Source organism: Primulina eburnea, chromosome 8 (genome assembly GCF_022965805.1).
Source record: "Primulina eburnea isolate SZY01 chromosome 8, ASM2296580v1, whole genome shotgun sequence".
Taxonomy (NCBI): domain Eukaryota; kingdom Viridiplantae; phylum Streptophyta; class Magnoliopsida; order Lamiales; family Gesneriaceae; genus Primulina; species Primulina eburnea.
The window spans coordinates 45138245-45158613 of NC_133108.1; the positions used below are offsets into that span (position 1 = coordinate 45138245).

At 38.1% G+C, this 20369-nt stretch overlaps 3 protein-coding genes across 3 annotated transcripts; 2 read left to right on the top strand and 1 right to left on the bottom strand.

Annotated features, from left to right (window-relative positions):
* The first annotated feature begins 8455 nt into the window (after positions 1-8455).
* Positions 8456-10589, top strand: LOC140839332 (protein DETOXIFICATION 42-like). Its single transcript, XM_073205965.1, is given in 12 exon segments — positions 8456-8477; positions 8602-8657; positions 8754-8889; positions 8989-9085; positions 9185-9285; positions 9374-9537; positions 9629-9700; positions 9764-9880; positions 9957-10052; positions 10119-10169; positions 10171-10241; positions 10477-10589. Coding segments are annotated over 12 exon segments (1068 nt in total). The 3' UTR covers positions 10562-10589.
* Positions 10590-10861: 272 nt separating this feature from the next.
* LOC140840286 (uncharacterized) lies at positions 10862-15898 on the top strand. Its single transcript, XM_073207577.1, has 8 exons — positions 10862-11478; positions 12272-12991; positions 13190-13285; positions 13367-13450; positions 13793-14027; positions 14122-14282; positions 15149-15427; positions 15505-15898. Exons 1-8 carry the CDS (start codon positions 11104-11106, stop codon positions 15559-15561), a joined length of 2007 nt encoding a protein of 668 aa, XP_073063678.1. The 5' UTR covers positions 10862-11103; the 3' UTR covers positions 15562-15898.
* A 559-nt stretch (positions 15899-16457) lies between these two features.
* Positions 16458-18107, bottom strand: LOC140839333 (chaperonin-like RbcX protein 2, chloroplastic). Its single transcript, XM_073205966.1, has 5 exons — positions 18039-18107; positions 17844-17936; positions 17313-17404; positions 17051-17108; positions 16458-16891 (listed from the first exon to the last, which is right to left on the bottom strand). The coding sequence occupies exons 1-5, from the start codon at positions 18105-18107 to the stop codon at positions 16865-16867; spliced, it is 339 nt and encodes a 112-aa protein (XP_073062067.1). The 3' UTR covers positions 16458-16864.
* Positions 18108-20369: the final 2262 nt, after the last annotated feature.

Here is a 20369-nt window from a genome sequence, read left to right on the forward strand (position 1 = left end):
TTTTAATCTATAATTTCTTTAAAAAGTATACAGACTAATATTTGTGTTCACTTGTTAAGATGTGAATATCAGATATGTGGATGTTAGAGAAATCTAGTGTTATTTGTAATTGCAAAGTGTATGGGATTTATTTTTATCATATATATACGGTCAAAAATATTAATCTCGATCGTGTTCTCTTCATTAAATGAATGCTAGCTATTTAAGATGATTTCTGATCATAATAAGTACCCATGTTGATGTCATATATAATTAACGAAGCCATTTAAGATTTGATGGGCTTAATTATTCAAAATCATGAGAAAGAGTACAAAGTCATGAGCATGCTCAATCAGACTTCCTAATTACGTCAATTATTGGTTCATTAGATGAATGCTATTTAATTTCATGCAATAACGTAACATTATTTGATATTATCATTTATTGATTTGAATATGATGAGTATCAATTAAGGAACATTTGCCACCAACATGTTCATGTTTCATTGTGTCATCTTTCTCGTTTGAGAAAAATGTTTGCCGTGCAAAATTAGTTACTATAAATATATTTTTCCTAAAAAAATTCATTTAAATTCAATATTTAATTGACAAACAAAGACACTAATTTTCTAGTATTTATCCTCGATAAATACCCGTAGGCACGAGGCATCGAGATGAAAAAAGAATTGATTCTGTGGAATAAATATGTATTCCCTTTTTCATGCTTCAACAGTACTAAACTTGATACCTCGGCCGGAGATGGGTCCGACCCACTCTCAAAAGCCCAAAGAGAGAAGCCTCAAAGGAATTCAGAAAAGCATCAAAGGTTATCTTCATGAAAGAGCTCGTCAGGATATCACCTCATTCACGCGAAGCTCGTGGGATTGTCTCGGTCGAGCTCCCGACAGGGTCCAGGCTATAGATGGGCTCCTACTTAAGAGAGATCATACTCAAATATTAACAGGCAGCCCACAGAAATAAAGTCCAAGAAGTTAAAACTCCACAAATGTTTAATCTAATCTTGTCCTAGACCTGTCAAATCAACATTTTATTTTTCTCCTATAAATACCAGGTTCCATTCATTATTTATTCATTCATATATTCACACACTCTACACACACAGTATTCTCTCTATTTTCTATTCTCTGAACAACCTTCAGACCCCTTCTAACGTTCTTGTTTGTGTTTTTGAGCTCGTTAAGTGAATATCCGACCTCCCAACTACAATCCTGGTTTTCAGCAACATTCATACGATACATCTCCAATTCAATTTTTATAAATCACGCATTTTTGTCCCGTTTTATTTTGATAATGCTAAAATTTGTTTTTACTTTCAAAATAACATAATGAATTATTTAGCTGGTAAGACCAAGTCCGAAGCGTTTATCAAGAAATAAGACTATTTTTTTTAATTAAAATTAGGTCAATATCATTTTATTGATCCAAAAATAAGAGTTTTATTTTTGTGGAGAATCAAATGTTTATAATTCAACTTTACGTCACTCAACACTTCAAGAAAATTGCCACCTGCAAAGTGGGTAAGAAATTCTCATGTATTGTGGAACCCACTCCCCTGGCCTCGTTGGCTAATGAAAACTTCGGACTATGTTCGGAGATTTAAAAAAAATAATGATTTGGATTTAAATTCACGGATTCAGATTTTAGTATTTTGTAAAAACTTAAAAGGTTCTTCAAGAGTTGGAATTGATAACTTCAAAAATATTATTGATATTTAAAAATATCGTTTTACTTATTTTTAAAAATCCTTTCTTTGTTTGTAACATTGTTAAAAGTTAGTATGCATATATTGTTTATTATGATAATAAAAAATTATATCTACAGAAATAAGGAAAAAATACTTTTATTAAATAAAATTTTTTAATATTGAAAAAATAAAGCAATCAAAAGAAAATTGAGATGAATTAGTTTTTTATTATTAAAAATAATGGAGTTTCTTAAGATAAAGAAATCATTTAAAGAATTTTTTAAATATAAAAAATATTATGAATTGGTTGAAATAGCTTTTTCAAAAATATGATAAAATGTGTGTGAATTAATTGTATATTTTTTTTTAAAACAAATAGATTTTATAAATTTTGAAACATAGATTAAATTTTATTTTGTCCATGTAACCCAAATATCATAAAATACTTCCAATTTTACAAATATTTCATTTATTTCAATTAAATTAAATCCCACCAAATTTCAATAAATACCACCAATATTTTTTTTTTGACAGAAAAACCTGTAATTTTATTCAAATCGGAGTAAGATCCTCGATTACAAGCTTTACTAACCAAATAGGAAACTCTCCACAAATCCACACGAAAGGTGAGGGAGAGGAAACAGCAAAAGAGGCTAACGAGTGTGCAACACCATTTGCGGTGCGCAAGACATGTTCTAATTTTAAATGGGCGTGAGAAGCCAATAAATTCCTAGTCTTTGTTGCAAAGGCCCCATTGTATCCATAGTCCTCTGCTGGGTTAGTGACTGCTTGCACTGCCATCAGAGAATCCGATGTAATCTGGTTTATCCTTAAGTGTTGAGTCTAAGTCATTTGAAGGCCTTCCTCAATTGCAATAAGTTCAGCGGCTACTATAGATGGTGGTTTAGTAATTTTCTTCCCAAAGGCTAGCAGTGGCTGGCCCTCGTGATTTCGCACAACACCGCCGATTGCAAATCGATTTGAATTGACATTATAAGCTGCATCAACGTCCAATCGCAAATGGTCCATTGGTGGTGCTATCCATCGACTCGGTGATGATATATGTTCTCTGCTGCTGGCTAAAGTTAGTATTGATGTTCTCGCCTCTTGGTAGCCGCAAAGCATAGTCTCGCACCATTCAGCATTAATCCCCTTCTTCTTAGAATCATTGTTATGTACTGCTCTAAGTCTCTCCGTCCATACCGCATAAGTTCTCATAGCGAAGAATTCGAAATCCTTTCTGTTAAGTTTGCTCTTCATCCATAATGTAATATCAAACACCTCCATCATTCGTACACTCTTTAGACATGACCAGTACCTAGTGTCTTTCCAGCAACTTTTGATCGCTGGACAAGAGAACAACGCGTGACTGGTTGAATCATAAGCAAAGTGGCATAATGGACACGCTCCAGTGGTAGGGACATGATGTACCTTCAGATTACCTGATGTAGGAATTATATTATGCAAAACCCGCCACCAGAAGATACGAACCTTAGGGGGTATCGAAAGAGACCACAAGAATTGCCACCAACTTTTTAAGTGCACTTCAGAGCTATTCGCGGGTGGATCATAGAGTCCAATTGCCGACTTGTACCCCTCTCTCACCGAATATTTACCCTTTGGATCGAAAACCCAAAATCTCGAGTCCTCTTGTGCCGATGCAGATAGATTGATGGATAGGATTTCTGATGCAACATGAAAGGGGAAGAGCTCCTTGACCAACTGTTCATTCCATTCTCCATTCCTAATAAGAGTGTTCACCGTGGAGAAATTTTGGGGGATAGGTGAGTTATTTTGATATACTCCTTTCCCCGGGATCCAACGGTCTGCATACGTTGCAATTTTCTGTCCATTTCCTATTTTCCAGTATAGCCCTTTCTCCAGCAAAGGGCGACTCCATAAAAGGGATCTCCATATATACGATGGATTGCTACCAAGAGTGGCCTTCATGATTTCTTGATGTCTATAATATCTAGCTTTGAGTATTCTCGCAACCAGTGAATCAGGATTAATAATAATTCTCCAGATTTGTTTTGCTAGAAGAGCCATGTTGAAAGTCTCAAGATGACGAAATCCCATTCCTCCCAGACATTTAGGCTGACATAGTGATTTCCAAGATTTCCAGTGCATCCCCCTCTTTTCATCATCTCCTCCCCACCAGAAATTTGAGCACTCTTTTTCTATTTCTTTGCATATAGATTTTGGGATGCGAAAGCATGACATTGCATAGGTTGGAATTGACTGGATCACAGACTTTATCAATGTCTCTTTCCCTCCTGCTGAGAACGTCTTTTTTCCCCATCCTTTCATACGCTTGACAACTCTTTCCACTAGGTATCGAAACTGAAGTGTCTTATTCCTAGCTGAAAATACTGGCAAGCCCAGGTAAACCTCATGACCCTGCACCACCGGGATGGCAAGCATGGTTTTAATAGAATCCATGACACTTAAATTGGTGTTCGGGCTAAAAGAGAGCGATGATTTTTCAAAATTTATAAGTTGCCCTGAAGCTTTCTCATATGAGATCAAGCAATTCCGAATCCCTGCACAGCTTTCCTGAGTTGCTTGAAAAAACATGAGACTGTCATCTGCAAAGAAGAGGTGAGTAATCGAAGGGCAAGCAGAAGCAATCCGAACCCCTTTGATAAGATTTTGAGCTTCATAAGAGAGGATCGCCGAAGATAAACCATGAGCACATAAAACAAATAAATAGGGGGAAAGTGGATCACCCTGTCGTAGGCCTCTTTGGGGTGTGATACTCCCAATAACCTCACCATTCACACAAAAAGAGTATTTAACTGACCAGACACATAACATCACTTTCTCCACCCAGATAGGTGAGAACCCTAGTTGAAGCATAATGCCCTCCAGAAAACTCCATTCCACACGGTCATAGGCCTTGCTCATGTCAAGTTTTAAAGATGCGTAGCCTTTTTTTCCACCTTTTCTATTTTGAATCCAGTGAAGAGTCTCAAAACCCAAAATAATATTGTCTGATATGAGGCGATCTTGGATGAATGCACTCTGATACTCATTGACAGTTTGCTTTAAGATCGGACATAGCCTGTTCGTTAGAGCACGAGCAACAATCTTGTAGCAGACATTACAGAGACTTATAGGGCGAAAATCCTTCATACCCATGGGCGATTTAATTTTCGGGATCAGAGTAACTATAGTCTCGTTCCATTCATCAATGGGTTTCCCATCATTTAGAATTTGTTGAACAGCTTCTATTACCTCATCTCCTACTATATCCCAGAATTTCTGAAAGAAAAGGACAGACATACCGTCACTTACTGGAGCCTTATCAGGGTGCATGTCAAACAAAGCTCTTTTAATTTCTGTGGCTGAAAAAGGAGCACACAATATGGATTTCATGTGTTCATCGATTTTTGGCTCAACACAATCTGTGATTAAATTAATGTCTTCCTCTGTTGGGTTATTGGATTCGAATAGGTTGCTGAAGTAGCTTTGAATAATCTCAATCATTTGGCTTTTCTCGGTACACCAATCTCCATGTGAAGAGACCAGTCCATGGATGAAGTTCCTGTCCCTTCGAATTGAAGCACATGCATGGAAGTATTTTGAGTTTCTATCACCATGTGCCAACCAATTAGCTCGGCTCCGCTGCTTCCAATACATCTCTTCTTTATTTGCAAGATTCTCTATTTCCTTCTCTAGGCAGCCTATTTGATTCACACTTTGCTCCCATAGTTCTCGTGTTTTCAAATTTTCAAGTTTCTTCCTTTTGATTTTCAGCTGCCGAGGAAGGCTTTTAAATATGTTTTCTGCCCATTGGTGAAGGGTTGTTTTACACCTCAGAATACGCTCTTTCAATGATATGGAGGAATCAGATTTTTTCCATCCTTTTTCAACCATTTCTTTACATTCTGGTTATGTCACCCAATGAGATTCGAATCGAAGCACATGACCCCGCTGCACCGGTAGTTCCTGCATCTTGCCCATAACAAGCAAGATTGGTCTATGGTCGGAGTGGAAAAACTCCAATGATTGAGCTTGTGCCACTGGATACATAAGTCTCCACTCAAGAGTTGCTGTGTACCGGTCTAGTCTTTCAAATATGATATTACTCAAAGATCGACGGTTAACCCATGTAAAGAATTCACCTCCCCCATGAAGATCCTGTAATAGACAATCATCAAGTGTGTCCCGAAATGCTCTGGTCTGATTAGGTGACCGTATATTACCCCCATGTTTTTCACTGTCATAGCATATTTCATTAAAGTCGCCGCCTACTAGCCATGGCAGCCCTTAAAGTTCCGACAGTCTGCTTAAGCGTCTTAAAATAGCCCATGATGCATATCTGTAGGGCGTTTCTGGATGACCGTAGAAGCCAGTAAATCTCCATCGTTTTTCCTCATGTTGTATCACACAATCAATGTGTCCCAATGTGTACGAATGCACCTTGACCACAAATGATTCCTTCCAAAGAAGTATCAAACCCCCACTTCGACCCACACAATTAACAACAAACATTCCTGGGTATCCCAGTACCTCCTTCCACCATCTACAGTTCAAATCCCTCAATTTCGTTTCACATAAGAAAAGGAGGGTTGGGCTCTTCTCTGCGACAAGTCGCTTGAGTTCATGGAATGCTCGTTGGTTCCCAAGCCCTCGAGCATTCCAAGTAATACAACTCATTGATCTCGGCGGGGCTGCTTGGCAGCCACCGCCGTTTGGTCTACCATAGTACATTCATTGAAGTCTCCATACTTTCGTTTCTTTAAGGGGATAATACACTCATTACTCTTCAGTAGTTTATGATTGCCCATTTCCGGTCCAGGGAGGATTATATTGGTCAAGATCTGATTACCCTTCCCCCGAGCTCGCCGCTTCCATTTACGCTCTACCGTCTCCTCTGGCTGTCTTATTTTAGTATCATCATGTGAGTTCTCAGAGTTCTCAGACATTTCAATGTGCACTACCTTCGGGGCAGATATCTCACAGGTAGTGTTAGATATATGTCCATCGGTCCCCTTGCAAACTGTTAATGGAGATGTTTCCACGTTAGCAGTGGTGTTCCTAGCTGAACTGCTTGATGGAGAGCTGTCTCGGCTTCTGTAAGATTTGTTAGGATGTGTATGTTTATTTTTCTCCCCACCACTTGGATTGCTGGCTCTCATCCAACTGCCAAACATATTTTTTCCATCGTCCGCCAGAGGTATTTCACATTCACGATATGAGTGCCCTAAACACCCACAGTTATAGCAAAAATCCGGCAACCGTTCATATACCAGCGGGACAATAATATTCTCGTCTTCCCCGGGAACTGAAACATGTATAAATCTTTTTAAAGGTTTTGTAACATCTATCCGTACTCGAATTCGCGCAAACCTTCCCATTGATAGACCATTTTCACGTGCATCGGTCTCTTCCACCATCCCGATCTGATTCCCCACTTTCTCGAGTATCCCTTGATACATTAGACCAAGCGGGAGATTATAGCATTGTACCCAACATGATAACTCATCAAATTTTATATGTCTAGGGTTTTGCATGCCCCTAGGTTCACGAAAGATGACCAAGTCTCGGAAAATATTCCAAGGTCCTCCCTTTAGAGCCCTATTTCTATCTTGTGTTGATTTAAAGTCAAGCAAAAAGAGATTATCACCCATGGAACCAACCTCAACCTGTCGTGTAGCCTGTAAGATTCGCGGCATCTGTGTTTTGAATACCTCCCTGTTGATAGGTTTTGTAGAGAAAACCTTAGCCACCAAGCAATTTTTAATTTGTTTCTCGCCCTTCTTTAGATCTGAATCGTCTAGGGTTAAAGTGTCCTCGTTTTCAATCCTTGTTGAGTTCTGAAAATCAGTAACCAATCGCTGCACTGCCTCTGAATCCATTATGTATACTTTGTTGTGTCTTTGCCACCCAGATCAGATCATGACGGAAGATGATTGGGGGAATTCAGAACCTACACGAAGATAGGAGGAAACCTACACGAGGGTAGGACTATAAATACCACCAATCTTATTTCAACATCTCATTCACTAAATCGGATTTCTACTTGCAAATCCTATTAAATTTCAACCAAACACACTAAATGGAATTGTAGAAGGAACAAAACATAAAACTAAATTTGTATGTCACTACCTTATCTCAGAGGAGACAAAAAGAATCGCAAAAAGGTAAGATTTTTCACGTTGAATTTTCGTGAATTTAGATGGATAGTTTCAAATAGTGGGGTGGTGGCACTTCTATTATTCTTGAATGAAGTTATTGTGAGTAATAAATTGTTGGAACTTCAACTGTGGTGGCACTTCAAAAGTCTGGAAACTGATTCAGGAGACGAAGAAATCCTTTGGTTTTTTTTATCTTGTCTGAAACTTCAGCTGTCTGAATAATAATTTGTTAAAGTCTTTTTAAACTTTACAGTACGTGGAGCCATTGATTCGTTCGATCAAGTTCAGCAATGGATAACAAAAAGAATTGGAGAATACTACCTCTCTTCATATATATTCTTCGAGGGCGCGCGGTATTTACTAGTTCTTTAATCTTCCATGTGATCTTTCAAGTTCTATGAATTTGTATATGATGAGTTCTAATTCGGTAAGTTTTTGTTCAGACATAATTATTAAGCATGCCTGATCATACGAGTGGATGAGTTTCATGTGTATTAATTTCTTTTAGTTCAGCATCTTGGAATCAGAAAAGCCTGGAACTCCTGAGAATTCAAATGATTTTTATTTGTTCTTGTTGAACTTGTGGGATTAGAATATAATCTTTTTCCGCTTCGTTTTCGAGCAGATCGATGTTTAAATTGGATGATCTTGGTACAGAAATTGCAAGAATCGCTCTGCCTGCAGCACTAGCTTTGACAGCCGATCCTATTGCATCACTTATAGATACAGTATTCATCGGCCAAATAGGTAACTTCAAAGATAAAATTTAATTGAGCTGCATTTCTCATTCTTGCGGCAAAACCTTTATTGAGCTTCATGGGAGTCAAATCTGTAAGCAAAATTCAATATTTAAGAGAATCAAGTTACTTCACAAATTGTCTGCAATTGCTTTTTGATTCGTGTCGTTTCACGTTCCCTTGTATTTAGGATTCAAAAATGTCGTACCCTGCCCAACAGTACTTGAAACTAAGATCACTAGGTGCTCCTGCTGTGCTACTATCTTTGGCTATGCAAGGCGTTTTCCGGGGATTCAAGGACACAAAAACTCCACTTTATGCTACAGGCAAGCATATTATAAGTATAAAACAGATGTATTATAAGATCACGAGTCTGTTTTTATCAATCTTGAACTAATGCTCGAATTCCGGATATAATGACACAGTGGCAGGAGATATCACTAATATAATATTGGACCCCATATTCATATTTGTCTTTAAATTGGGCGTGAGAGGTGCAGCCATTTCACATGTTATATCTCAGTAAGTACTCTCCCTTCATACCAATCTCAACAACAGTTATTCGGGTGCTCGCTTTTCTGTAAACTGAAGGATAATCTTACAATGTGACTGTTTTTTCAGGTATTTAATATCGTTGATACTCTTCTGGAGACTGAAAGAACAAGTGGATCTTATTCCACCTAATCTCAAGTACCTTCAATTTGGTCGTTTTCTTAAAAATGGTGAAGGGTGTGATCTCTTATTCTTCAGACTTGGTACTAAGGCACGTTTTATGTCCTTACGACATTCTTGTCTTAATTTCCAACATAGGATTCTTGTTACTTACAAGGGTCATAGCCGTTACATTCTGTGTAACTCTGGCTGCATCAATGGCTGCAAGATTGGGATCGACCCAAATGGCCGCATTTCAAGTATGCTTGCAGCTCTGGCTATCCACGTCTCTTCTAGCCGATGGCTTATCCGTTGCTGGACAGGTGATGCTGCAACTTTTATTTAAAGAAATGCTCGTTACAGATCGTTTTGCACAAATAAGAAACATTCAGCAAGTGATCTTGATTCTTTCAGGCAATTCTTGCAAGTGCATTAGCAAGAAAGGATTACACTAGTGCAACCGTCACTGTATCAAGAGTCTTGCAGGTACTAATCAACCCCAAGTCTCCGACTAACTTCTCGGTCGTGACTAAAAAAACATTGTTGCAGTTGGGACTAGTTCTTGGATTGTTTCTTGCTGCATTTCTTGTGATTGGTCTACATTTCGGAGCAAGATTGTTCACCGACGATGTCGATGTTATCCATCTTATTGGTGTTGGAATCCCGGTATGCATTCAACTGTCCCAGTTGGTATCTTATTCAACTCATTCAGTAGAATTATAATAGAGGAAAAACAATACAGTTCGTTTCAGCAACACAACCGATCAACGCGTTAGCATTCGTTTTCGATGGTGTAAACTTTGGAGCATCTGATTTTGCATATTCTGCATACTCAATGGTATGTTTTCCAGTTGTTTAAATAGGAAAAATGAGAAAATGTATAATTGAAGTTATTTGCCTGCAGGGCACAGTAGCTATATTCAGCATTGTGTTTTTGATCATTCTTTCATCGAGTTAAAGGATATGTGGGAATTTGGATTGCTCTCACTATTTATATGTGCCTCAGAGCATTTGCTGGATTTTGGAGGTGAGCTTTTTTTTATAACCCAACGTGTTGAATTTTAGTCTTCAAAACTCTTCTTCTGGGATCACCACGATTAATAATATTGGATTCACTTTAATCCAATTAAATCGTTCTATCCCAAAAGTTATCCGAGCTACCTAAGGCTATATATTTAAATTTCTCATAATCTTAAATAACTTTTGGTGTACGTGATGTGACGATTTTTGGGTTATCGATTTCTTCTTTGTTATGTATGCAGAATAGGGACGGGAACAGGACCTTGGAAGTTTCTTAGGAGATGGATTAATGGTTGCTTACAACTATATATAATATATATATTATGACTATATATTATGATTATATATTAAGGATTACAGTCGATTCTATTTATTATGAGAAATTAATTGTATATGTAAACTTGAACAATCAAACTAACTTTTGAAGTGAAGTACCACTTGTTAAACTTCACCCTCCGATTTTTCATTTTTATGCGTGAAGGAGTTAGGGGCGTATTAAATGAATTTAAATTCATCGAATAATCTCATTCTCAATTCTCACATCTGGTAGTGCCTTGACCGACCCTATTTATTCCACGCATGCAATTATGTACAGTTACAGACTCTACAGTTCCATACTTTAGCCTTCTGCAACTCCACCCGACAACCTGCAGAAATCCAACACGATTTTCCCTACTTTTGGCCAAAAAACATTAATAGCGCCAAGTAACAAACAGAGAAACCTCGATCATCTCCACAACATACTTACCCACACACCCTCAATCTCCCCCTTCTCGTGGCGGTTCAGCCGTAGCTCATCTTCCCTTCGCTGCGTTGCATTTCAAAGCTTCCACCAATAACATTCCTGCACGCTATAACCATCGGCGACGATGCCCACCTCTGCGCCTTCGAATCATTCCAGCCGTCCGGAGGACTTGATCGGAAGGCTGAATTCGGCCATCACTCCGTATGAATCTAAGCTGAAAGCTTTGAGGGACTTGAAGAACCAAATAATAGGCAATCGTACAAAGAAGCTTGCCTTCTTGAAGCTAGGCGCCGTACCCTCCGTCGCCGCTATTCTCTCCGATGCGGCGGCTACAGAAGGAATCTGTGGGGATGCTCGGGAGCTTCATGAGTCCGTATTGATTCAGTCGGCCGCTGCAATTGGGAGCTTTTCATGTGGATTAGATGCTGGAGTTAAGGCTGTTTTGGATGTGGGGGCTTTTCCTCTTTTATTGAGTCTAATTTCTCATGTCAATGACAAGGTATACTTCCTTTTCCCGTGTGCTTTTCTCTTAATTATTTTGAATTCATGACAAATTTTACTACTTTTTTGGAGCTATTGATTCTTGTCAGTGTAGTCCCTGCATTTTTTTCCTTTTTGCTACTTTAATAACTTTTCTGTTTCTTATTTCTTTGTTCACATAGAAATTTCTGTTGCTGTAAAATGTCGTCGGCATTGAAATTTGTTATACGTGTGTTATCGTATCCGATTTAGTAAATGATAAATGTATTAAGCAAAAGATGTATGAATTGAATGGGTACCATCACTTGGCTTCTGACTATTGTTCTTCAAAATCCGTGTTTACGTTCTTCAAGTTTTGCAGCTGGCATCACTTTTCAATTAGCCTGGTTTGCTGTAGCCCTTTATGAAATGCAATCTTTTGTCTTGGGCTTCTGCATCCCCTCCAATTGAAACATGACAGAGGAAATTCTCTACAGTTCTCATCTCTACGTTTAAACTGCCAATGCATGATAATATAAGGGAAATGTCAGGCACAATTATTTTAGCAGTGACTAAAAATAAAATTTAACTATCATTTATTCTTTTTGTCATTATTTTTCTGCTAAATTAAACTTATGCAGTAAAGAGATAAATATTTAGTGTTAAAAGTGTGGTCATGAACTTTAAGATTGTGAAATATTGGACACATATTTGAAGCACTAACTGGCCTCCTATTTGATCTGTCTATTAAATGAATATTTTCTTCTTCATTTTTTGTGAGTTGACTTGCAATCTTTTATCATCACCTTATTATCTTAGAACTTTCAATGCAGGTTGTTGATGCTGGTGCTCGTTCTCTTAAATTGATTTATCAGTCAAAGTTGGCTCCGAAGTATGATTTTATTCAAGAGAAAAACATGGAATTCCTCCTTTCTTTGCTTAACAGCGAGAATGAGAATGTTACTGGTCTTGGTGCAAGTATCATTGCTCACTCATGCCAAAAAACTCTTGAACAGCAGGCATTGAGTGAAATTGGAGTTATGAAGAAGCTTGTTAGTCTTCTCGGAGGTTCTCTAATTCAGAGAGATGCTAGTTTAGAATCTCTGGCTGCTGTCATTAGGGATAATCAAGAAGTTTCGTCCAAGTTTGTGGGAACTGATTATGGAAATGCACTGAATGTTGTGATTGAACTAACAAAGGATAAGTATCCTCGAACAAGATTGTTAGCTTGTATGTGTTTGATCAGCATAAGAAATACTGTTTCATCATATCTCCAAGACTTAGGGGTAAAAAATAATTTGGTAATAATATTACTTGATCTCCTTGATGATCCGGGTCAAGTTGGAGATGAATCTCCCTTTGTTTTGTCTAGTTTGATAACTGAAAAGGAGGATATGCAAAAAATCGCATTTGATGCCAATGCTGTTGAAAAAATGCATGAACACTTGAAGAAAGGTTCATTTCAATGCAGACGATTGCTAGGATTACTTTTGGCACTGGCTGATCTATGCTCAAAGTTGGAATGCTGCAGGGATAGGGTACTCCATTTGAAGGTACACTGTTTCACATGAACATTATATTTTGTTGTTTCTGTCTCCTCCTATATACAGGTATGAGTTATCTATTCTCTGTTCAGTCTGTCTTACGGAAGAATTCAATGGCAGAAATTTTGCGTAAATAGTTTGTTGAAATCTAGCAAAAGATTCACCTTATTATTAGCCAATAATTTATATGCCTACTCTTATGTCCAGGTGTTAGATTTTGCAATAGAAGCACTAGCTCATGATAGTGCTGAAGTGCGCGCTGCAGCTTGTTTTTTCGTGAAGAATGTATCTCGTTCTGTGAAGGTTTGTCGCACAAATTTGAATGTGAAGTTGCCCGAATCTCATTCCCACCTGTGTAGGATTCAATAACAATATATTATTCAGAATTTGAGTGCAGGTCATTTTATGAATGAAACTGTCGCCTTTCCCTTGGTTCAACTTTTGTGTGACTCCTGCACGTCAGTCCAGGTATAATTTGTTTCTTGATTAATTGAGCATAGGTGGGTTGTTGCCCCTTTCACCGCACTGTCTTTGTATTAAAATTTACAAGTTCTCACTTCTTATCCACGTGTTTGTCTCAAATTAAATTAAAATGATGGATTTTCGGGAGTTTGTATTTGTTCTGCTTTCAGCAGCTTCATTGCTATCAAATATGTAGTTCTATTTTCTTCTATTTGCCTGTCTCAGTTGAAGTCTGAAAAATAATCCCTTTACCGGTTTCCATGTTAATGCATATTACCTTTTATGACTGTTTGTTTTTGAAGCTAGTGAAATACTATTACGTGTTCCTTGAAATTTGAATTTTTCCAGATTGCTGCTCTGCGAGCAATCAGCAATGTGGTTGTTGATTTTAAGGCACATAAATCACTATTTACGCAATGTGGAGGTGTGAAACAGCTGGTTTTGCTTTCAAAGTCAATGGAATCTTCCATTAGGGTCAATGCTGTTTGCGCCCTAAAGAATCTGACATTCCTTGCAAACAACAGATGTAAAGAAGAAATTCTTTTGGAATTGACGATGTCCACACTAGCAAGCCTTATTAGTGGTAATTGTTATTTGTTACTTCTGCTGTGTCCTAGGGACTATATATTATATAGGATAGTATATTTTACCATCTGCTGATGCGTTAATCTTCGCAGACCCAGAGGCTGCAGTCCAGGAGCAAGGTTGGGCTTTGATTCGCAATCTCATCGCTGGTACTTTAAACTCCATCGAGTATGTGTTTGGGGAAGACGGCCTTCTCCTCCATGCTATTGGAAGGCAATTGCAAAGTTCTTATGTGTTTGAAGTTCTTATTCAAGTAAAGTGTTTTTTTTTTACATGCTCGGGTTTATGTGTTTTAGGAGGTGGTTGCCTGACAGTAACGTCTCCCCCCTGTTCCATTTTGTTGCACAAGAAGCAAATGATGTTCTGATAGTTAAATCGTAAACCATGAGCAGCTATCACATTTATATGATGCAATATGACAGTGTGTGTGTAATGGACATGGGCATGTTATAAAATATTCACGTTGAATGGTCATTTTCTTAGTCTTTGTTTACCTGTTTTGCTTCTTTTGTCCTTTTGAAGTCGAAGAAGCAAATTCACTTTTAAACCAAATATAATAGTAAACGTGTCTCTGTTTCATGAGTTTGAATGGCAGCTAAAATCTTCCTCATCGAGCAATCAAAAAGAAAAAAAAAATTCTTCCGTGTTGATCATTCTTTGTTCCTTCCATATTCCCATTTCACAAGTTAGTATCAATTTCGGTGCTGCTACCATGTTCATTGGTTCTAAAATTGTACCGAAAAATTACTGAGTGGCATCTGTTACAACTTAGTGGCCTTCAGATAATGTGTGTGCGACCAAAAAAGTGAATGCAAAAGCCAGATTCTATGTTAGATCATTAGGTTGCTTTTTGTGGATTTACGATATTTATTGTTAAATTGTCTGCTTAGAAAAAATGATGTTGTTCGCCATAACATCATTTTAGTTATACATATGAAGTCATATAGGCTATGTTAGAAAGATGATAAGACATTATTTTAATTAGACGTTATGCTGGTATATCGTGGTTCACATGCCTTTGATATCAATTGTTTAAATTTTAGAACTTGTTCGTTAGCTTCTTTTTTTGCCTCTGTCTTTGCCTATTATGAGTCAAGACGATTTTGTTTTGTTTTCCAGGGCATGTACACTCTCAGCAATGTTGCCTCTGGGAATGAGTTACATAAAGAAGCTGTAATGAACCAACTTTTTCCATCAGCAGGCAATGACGCGGAATCAATTTTGACCAAGTTTTTGCAGAGTACTGACAGCCGATTAAGAACAGCTGCTGTTTGGACTATTGTAAATCTAACCTTTCCGAGCAGTCCAGGTGCACATGGTCGGGTTACTGAACTGCAAAATGCGGGCATAATTTCGAAACTAAAGAATATGACCAATGACCCTTGCCTGGATGTGAAGGTGACTTACAAAATATTGGTTATTGCGTGTGTTATTTAATTTGTTAACTAAAGTATCTTCACAATTTTCAATTGCAGCTTCGAGTGAAAATGGTCCTTGGACAATTAATGATGTTTGGCGATGCTTCCACGTGAGTTTGTAGAATCATACAACAAATTCACCAGTGAAGGAGCACATGTGAAAAAAGGTGCTTTTGCATTTTTCCAATTTTGTAACATGTATTACTTCGCCAGGGACATTTAAGAACACGGCATGCCTCTGTCGAAATTAGCATCGATTTACTTGTGCATATATGTGTGTGGATGAGATTTTTCATGTTACTTGAGAACTACTATGTATCACATAGGCATGATTTTCTGTGAATAATTAATTTTTTAATGTTGGATGCCCCCTTTTGGTCATGAAATGGAAGCAACTTAGTCAAATGTCAATATTTTGGCAGGCATTCGAGGCCATTATCAATATTCTGTATCTAGTTGTTGCTTATGTTATTTGAACCCATTCTTGCATTTTATACTACTATTGAAGGCATCACACGGGAATCGACCTGACAAGATTGGCTGACTTAGCTTCGTTCCTTTTACCATATAAGTTTTGTTGATTTAATGCATCATGGTGAACTAGGTAACTTGTATTTCCAACTGAATAACTAGTCATTTCAGTTTTGGAATCTCATTTTTAAGCGTCTCATTATTGATAGCAGTGTAATATCTAGTTTCCTTTTCCTCTTACAACATGGAATGTCTAGATTCATGCAATCAACCTTAACTAGTTTGATGGTAAGTACTAGTTAAGATACATTTTGTTTACTTGTGGCGTAAAAACTTGCATGTTTCATTGGATTTCTGTATTTAATTGCATCACAGTTTGCGGTTTTAAAGCATATTGTGAAGTAGTCAAGTTTCTCACACAGTGCAGATAATTTTTTTTTTTTTTTTAAAAAAAGGGGGTGAAATTTGAAGCAACGTCTATCTGAAGCCCGATTTCTTATTATGCATGAACAACACTTTACCCAAATGAAATACCAATTTCTAAAGAGTGACCTTCCGAACCTACCAACGTTATGCAATAAGCGTTATATTCAAACATATGAATGTGCAACTCATCAAAGCACAATGTAAAGAAATAAGTACAAATCTGTAGTCTGAGGGAAGCCAAGAGACCAACTCAGAAACCATACTGGTCGTGTTTTCACCCAAGCAGCAATTCCGAGCTTGTGTCGTCCGTGGGTCATATCACAGTCTCAACGAGCCTTTCACGCAGCAATTGCAAATTCTGATCGGAAATCTTCTTATACATCGCCACATGATCACATTTCTAGAGATCAAATAACATAACATCATTGAGCAAAATACATGCAAAGAACCAATCAGGCCTCAGAGTCGTTGCTTATACCTTCACCAGGCCATTTTCCGTAGAGGTGAAGCCGAGTAACCATTACTCTTTCAGAAGGTCATGTTTCTCCTGTTATAACCATTACTCTTTCAGAAGGTCATGTTTCTCCTGTTATAACCATTACATTTCAGAAGGTCATGTTTCTCCCATGACCTGTTATATATATATATATATATATATATATATATATATTTCCTTAGCCTTTTCAAAATACACAAAGTATTCTACCTTTCCAAGGTTGCGAATAAAGCTCTTCCCGTAATCATTCTCGTTCGATGCGACAAAACTGAAATGTAGCAGTAAAGAAATTAATCAAGTGAACAAACATATTCATTACACTTGCAAATGTACATCCACAAAGCCATTTGTATATACAAGAAAACAAAATGCGAACGTGGAAGATTTCAAAGTTGACAGTTTGAAACTTGAGCTCGTCTTATGAGTGCAGAGCGAAGACAATCTAAAGCCCGAGGAAACTAGAAGTGCTCACTCGTAGAACCACAGATATTGTATAGGATTCATCTCATACAGCTGATTCAAGAAGGTCTTCACGGCTTTGTATGTGAAATATGTAAGAATTTGCTGCACGAAAGATCAGTCAGTTTGCTGTTTTAACTCCAGATGGAAGCGGGCTAGAAGGAGATTCAATCACTATGAGAACCTTTTGTAGTTTTGGACAAATACAAGTAAAATCATAAAAACCATTTTTATCGCATAATCTTCACATTTTCACGTGTTTCCTCATTCCTCATCATAAAACCATAAATGTCTTCAGTCTCCCCTCAGCCATACATCTCTTTCTTTTTTTCTTTTTCATTTTGGCCGCTTTTGTTCCTTCATCTAAAATCCTAGCTTGCGACGAGTTTATTCATACCGTACAAAATAACACAACTCATAAACTCTCCCATGACCCATAGGAATTAATTAACATAATATTTACTAAAATATTCTGAGAAATTATGTCGTACAAAAACGATATATGAAAATCGTATATCTATATTAAACCAAATAATTTTCTTACGGCCTTCACATCTTCAAAGCTGTCTTCACATTGTCCAGCCAATTCATTCACTATCAAAGTATTCTTATTTTTCCTTCTTGAAATTCTTGGAACCTGAAAGAGTCTTAATGGAAGAACTGTTGGGTAAGTACACCGAAAATTGCGGAATAAAATAATCAACAAAAACACAAAAATTATCAGATTCACAACGCTTACAACCAACACAGTCTTCGGTCCTTGGAACAGAAGCGATTTGTTTAGTTTTACATTCATCCCAGGTATCATTTCTTGTTAAATCAGTGGCTGAGATTTCATCTTAACCAGAAGGAATAAGAGGGAATATACTAGATATAGTAGTTATGATATATTCATCTAGTATATAAAGGTCTTCCCTTCAATAATTGAATACCCCCAACTGTATTCCTGACTCTCTATGTGAAATAAGATTTACGCATTTTCTTCTACACTTCTTCTTCTCAATTCTCTCACGTACCACACACAAAAGAGAATACAAGTTCTTCCAGTGAACTCCAGTGAATCACGCCTCAGCGACATAAACAACAATTCTAATAAATCAGCGATGCACACTCGAACATATTGAGTATATCATATACATGTATCATAAATCTTTACTGAATGTGTGTAGTGACCCGTTCCAGAATCACCTACTAATCAAGAACTAAGCATGCAATTAACTTAATTAATAATAATCAGAGATAACAGCGGAAATATGGCCAACGACAGTAGTTATACAACCCAATCGAAATCAGAACAACTCAAAATATATTCGGTACAACCATATCGAAAAGAATAGTACTGAAAACTAAACCAACCAGCTACTCACTGTCCTCCTCCTGCTCTTCCCAAGCCATCCAACCTGAGGCCTGCCCCGTGGGAATGGGGTGTCCAAGATAAACAAAACCGAGGACGTGAGCGATAAGAACGCCCAGTACAAAAGCATGAGTATACAAGCCTATATGAAATGCACATGCTATGATATGATACCAGGGTAGTCAAGAAACAGGAGTAACAAAGGATCTCAAAATGCTCAGTCTAGAGGCGCCAAGTGGATAGTGCCGCGCGGTACTCCTCTGGGTCACTGCATCCACTACAAGAACAGACGTGGACCTAAAATGTCCCGGATCACCGAAGCCCTCCGGACCCGTCGGCCACTGTGTACTCTCGGTGTCCATGCGTCCACAAGACAAGACAGGGCTGAGCGGCCCCACAAGATATAGCTTATCTCGAAAGAGATACAGCTCAACAGTAAAGGCTATCTCGAAGGAGATACGGCTCAACATGAAATGCAACATGCATCATAAAACGTGACATAATAGCATGCATCATATGACATATATCAATGCACCACATAATCATGCAACACATATAAGGATGTATACTCGACCAGGATATCTCGGATAGTACTTTCGTACCTCTATCACAGCAAGCCTAGCCTTACGCAACACCGCTAATCAGGTCTAGAACAAGCCTACGCATCAAAAGCATACCCAATGAACAATACTACCATGCTCGACTAGCAAAACCAGTACTACCAAAGGTTTAGGGTTTACCTTCGTCCGTCGACAGCCCTTTGATGTCGATTGACTCGTAACTCAGGCGTCGCTACGCTACCAATCCTGGCAGCTCTTGGCTATCGCTCGACCGACAACTAACCCTAGAAACCTTCCAAACTTCTCAAATATGAGACACAACTCAAGAATTTGCAATGCAAAATGAGGAAATCCGAGCACTATTTATAGGCTATGTTCGGATCCACCGAACCCACTTCGGAACGTCCGAACTCCTACGTGTCCATCAGCTCTTGACACCTCATGATCGGATCCACCGAACCTACACTTCGGATCATCCGAACTTGCATGTAAACTGACGTGTCGATCAACTCTTGACACCTCATGATCGGATCCACCGAACCCACTTCGGATCGTCCGAACTCTTCGGTGCTACCGAACCATCTTCGGTCCGTCCGATCATGACCACGGTCAAAATTACACATTAAACCTTCTTAATCACCATTAATCCGTTAATTACCCAATTTGGAATTCGGGCTACTACATTCTCCCCCCCTTAAAAGATTTCGTCCTCGAAATCAGGCTTAGAGGATGAACAAAACGAAATAACAACATCGTTATTACATCTCAATTGTTGTTGAATACAACTGATATTTCGATTACAACTGCAAACACAAACATATCCAAAGCATAACTCAAAAGAGCTCTGGATGCTCCGAACGCATACGACTCTCTAGCTCCCAAGTGGCTTCTTCAGTGCCTCTGCGTTGCCACTGAACTAAGACAAGAGGAATGATCTTATTCCGCAACACCTTGTCTTTGCGATCGAGGATCCGCACTGGTCGTTCCACGTAAGACAAATCCGAATTTAGTTGAACTTCAGAGGGATGCAAGATGTGAGACTCATCTGCTACGTATCGTCTCAACAAAGATACGTGGAACACATCATGAATACTTGATAGGTACGGCGGCAATGCAAGTCTGTAAGCCAAATCTCCCACGCTTTCCAATATTTCAA

What these genes read in the sequence shown, in the direction of transcription:
- LOC140840286 (XM_073207577.1), top strand. Translation starts at nt 11,104, where the DNA reads ATGCCCACCTCTGCGCCTTCGAATCATTCCAGCCGTCCGGAGGACTTG. An exon ending in ACTCCTGCACGTCAGTCCAG is followed by an intron (nt 13,451 to 13,792) that starts GTATAATTTGTT and finishes GAATTTTTCCAG; the next exon opens with ATTGCTGCTCTGCGAGCAAT. An exon ending in ACCCTTGCCTGGATGTGAAG is followed by an intron (nt 15,428 to 15,504) that starts GTGACTTACAAA and finishes TTTCAATTGCAG; the next exon opens with CTTCGAGTGAAAATGGTCCT.
- LOC140839333 (XM_073205966.1), bottom strand. Translation starts at nt 18,107, where the DNA reads ATGATACCTGGGATGAATGTAAAACTAAACAAATCGCTTCTGTTCCAA. An exon ending in GACCGAAGACTGTGTTGGTT is followed by an intron (nt 17,937 to 18,038) that starts GTAAGCGTTGTG and finishes AGACTCTTTCAG; the next exon opens with GTTCCAAGAATTTCAAGAAG. An exon ending in GCTTTGAAGATGTGAAGGCC is followed by an intron (nt 17,405 to 17,843) that starts GTAAGAAAATTA and finishes TCTTTCGTGCAG; the next exon opens with CAAATTCTTACATATTTCAC.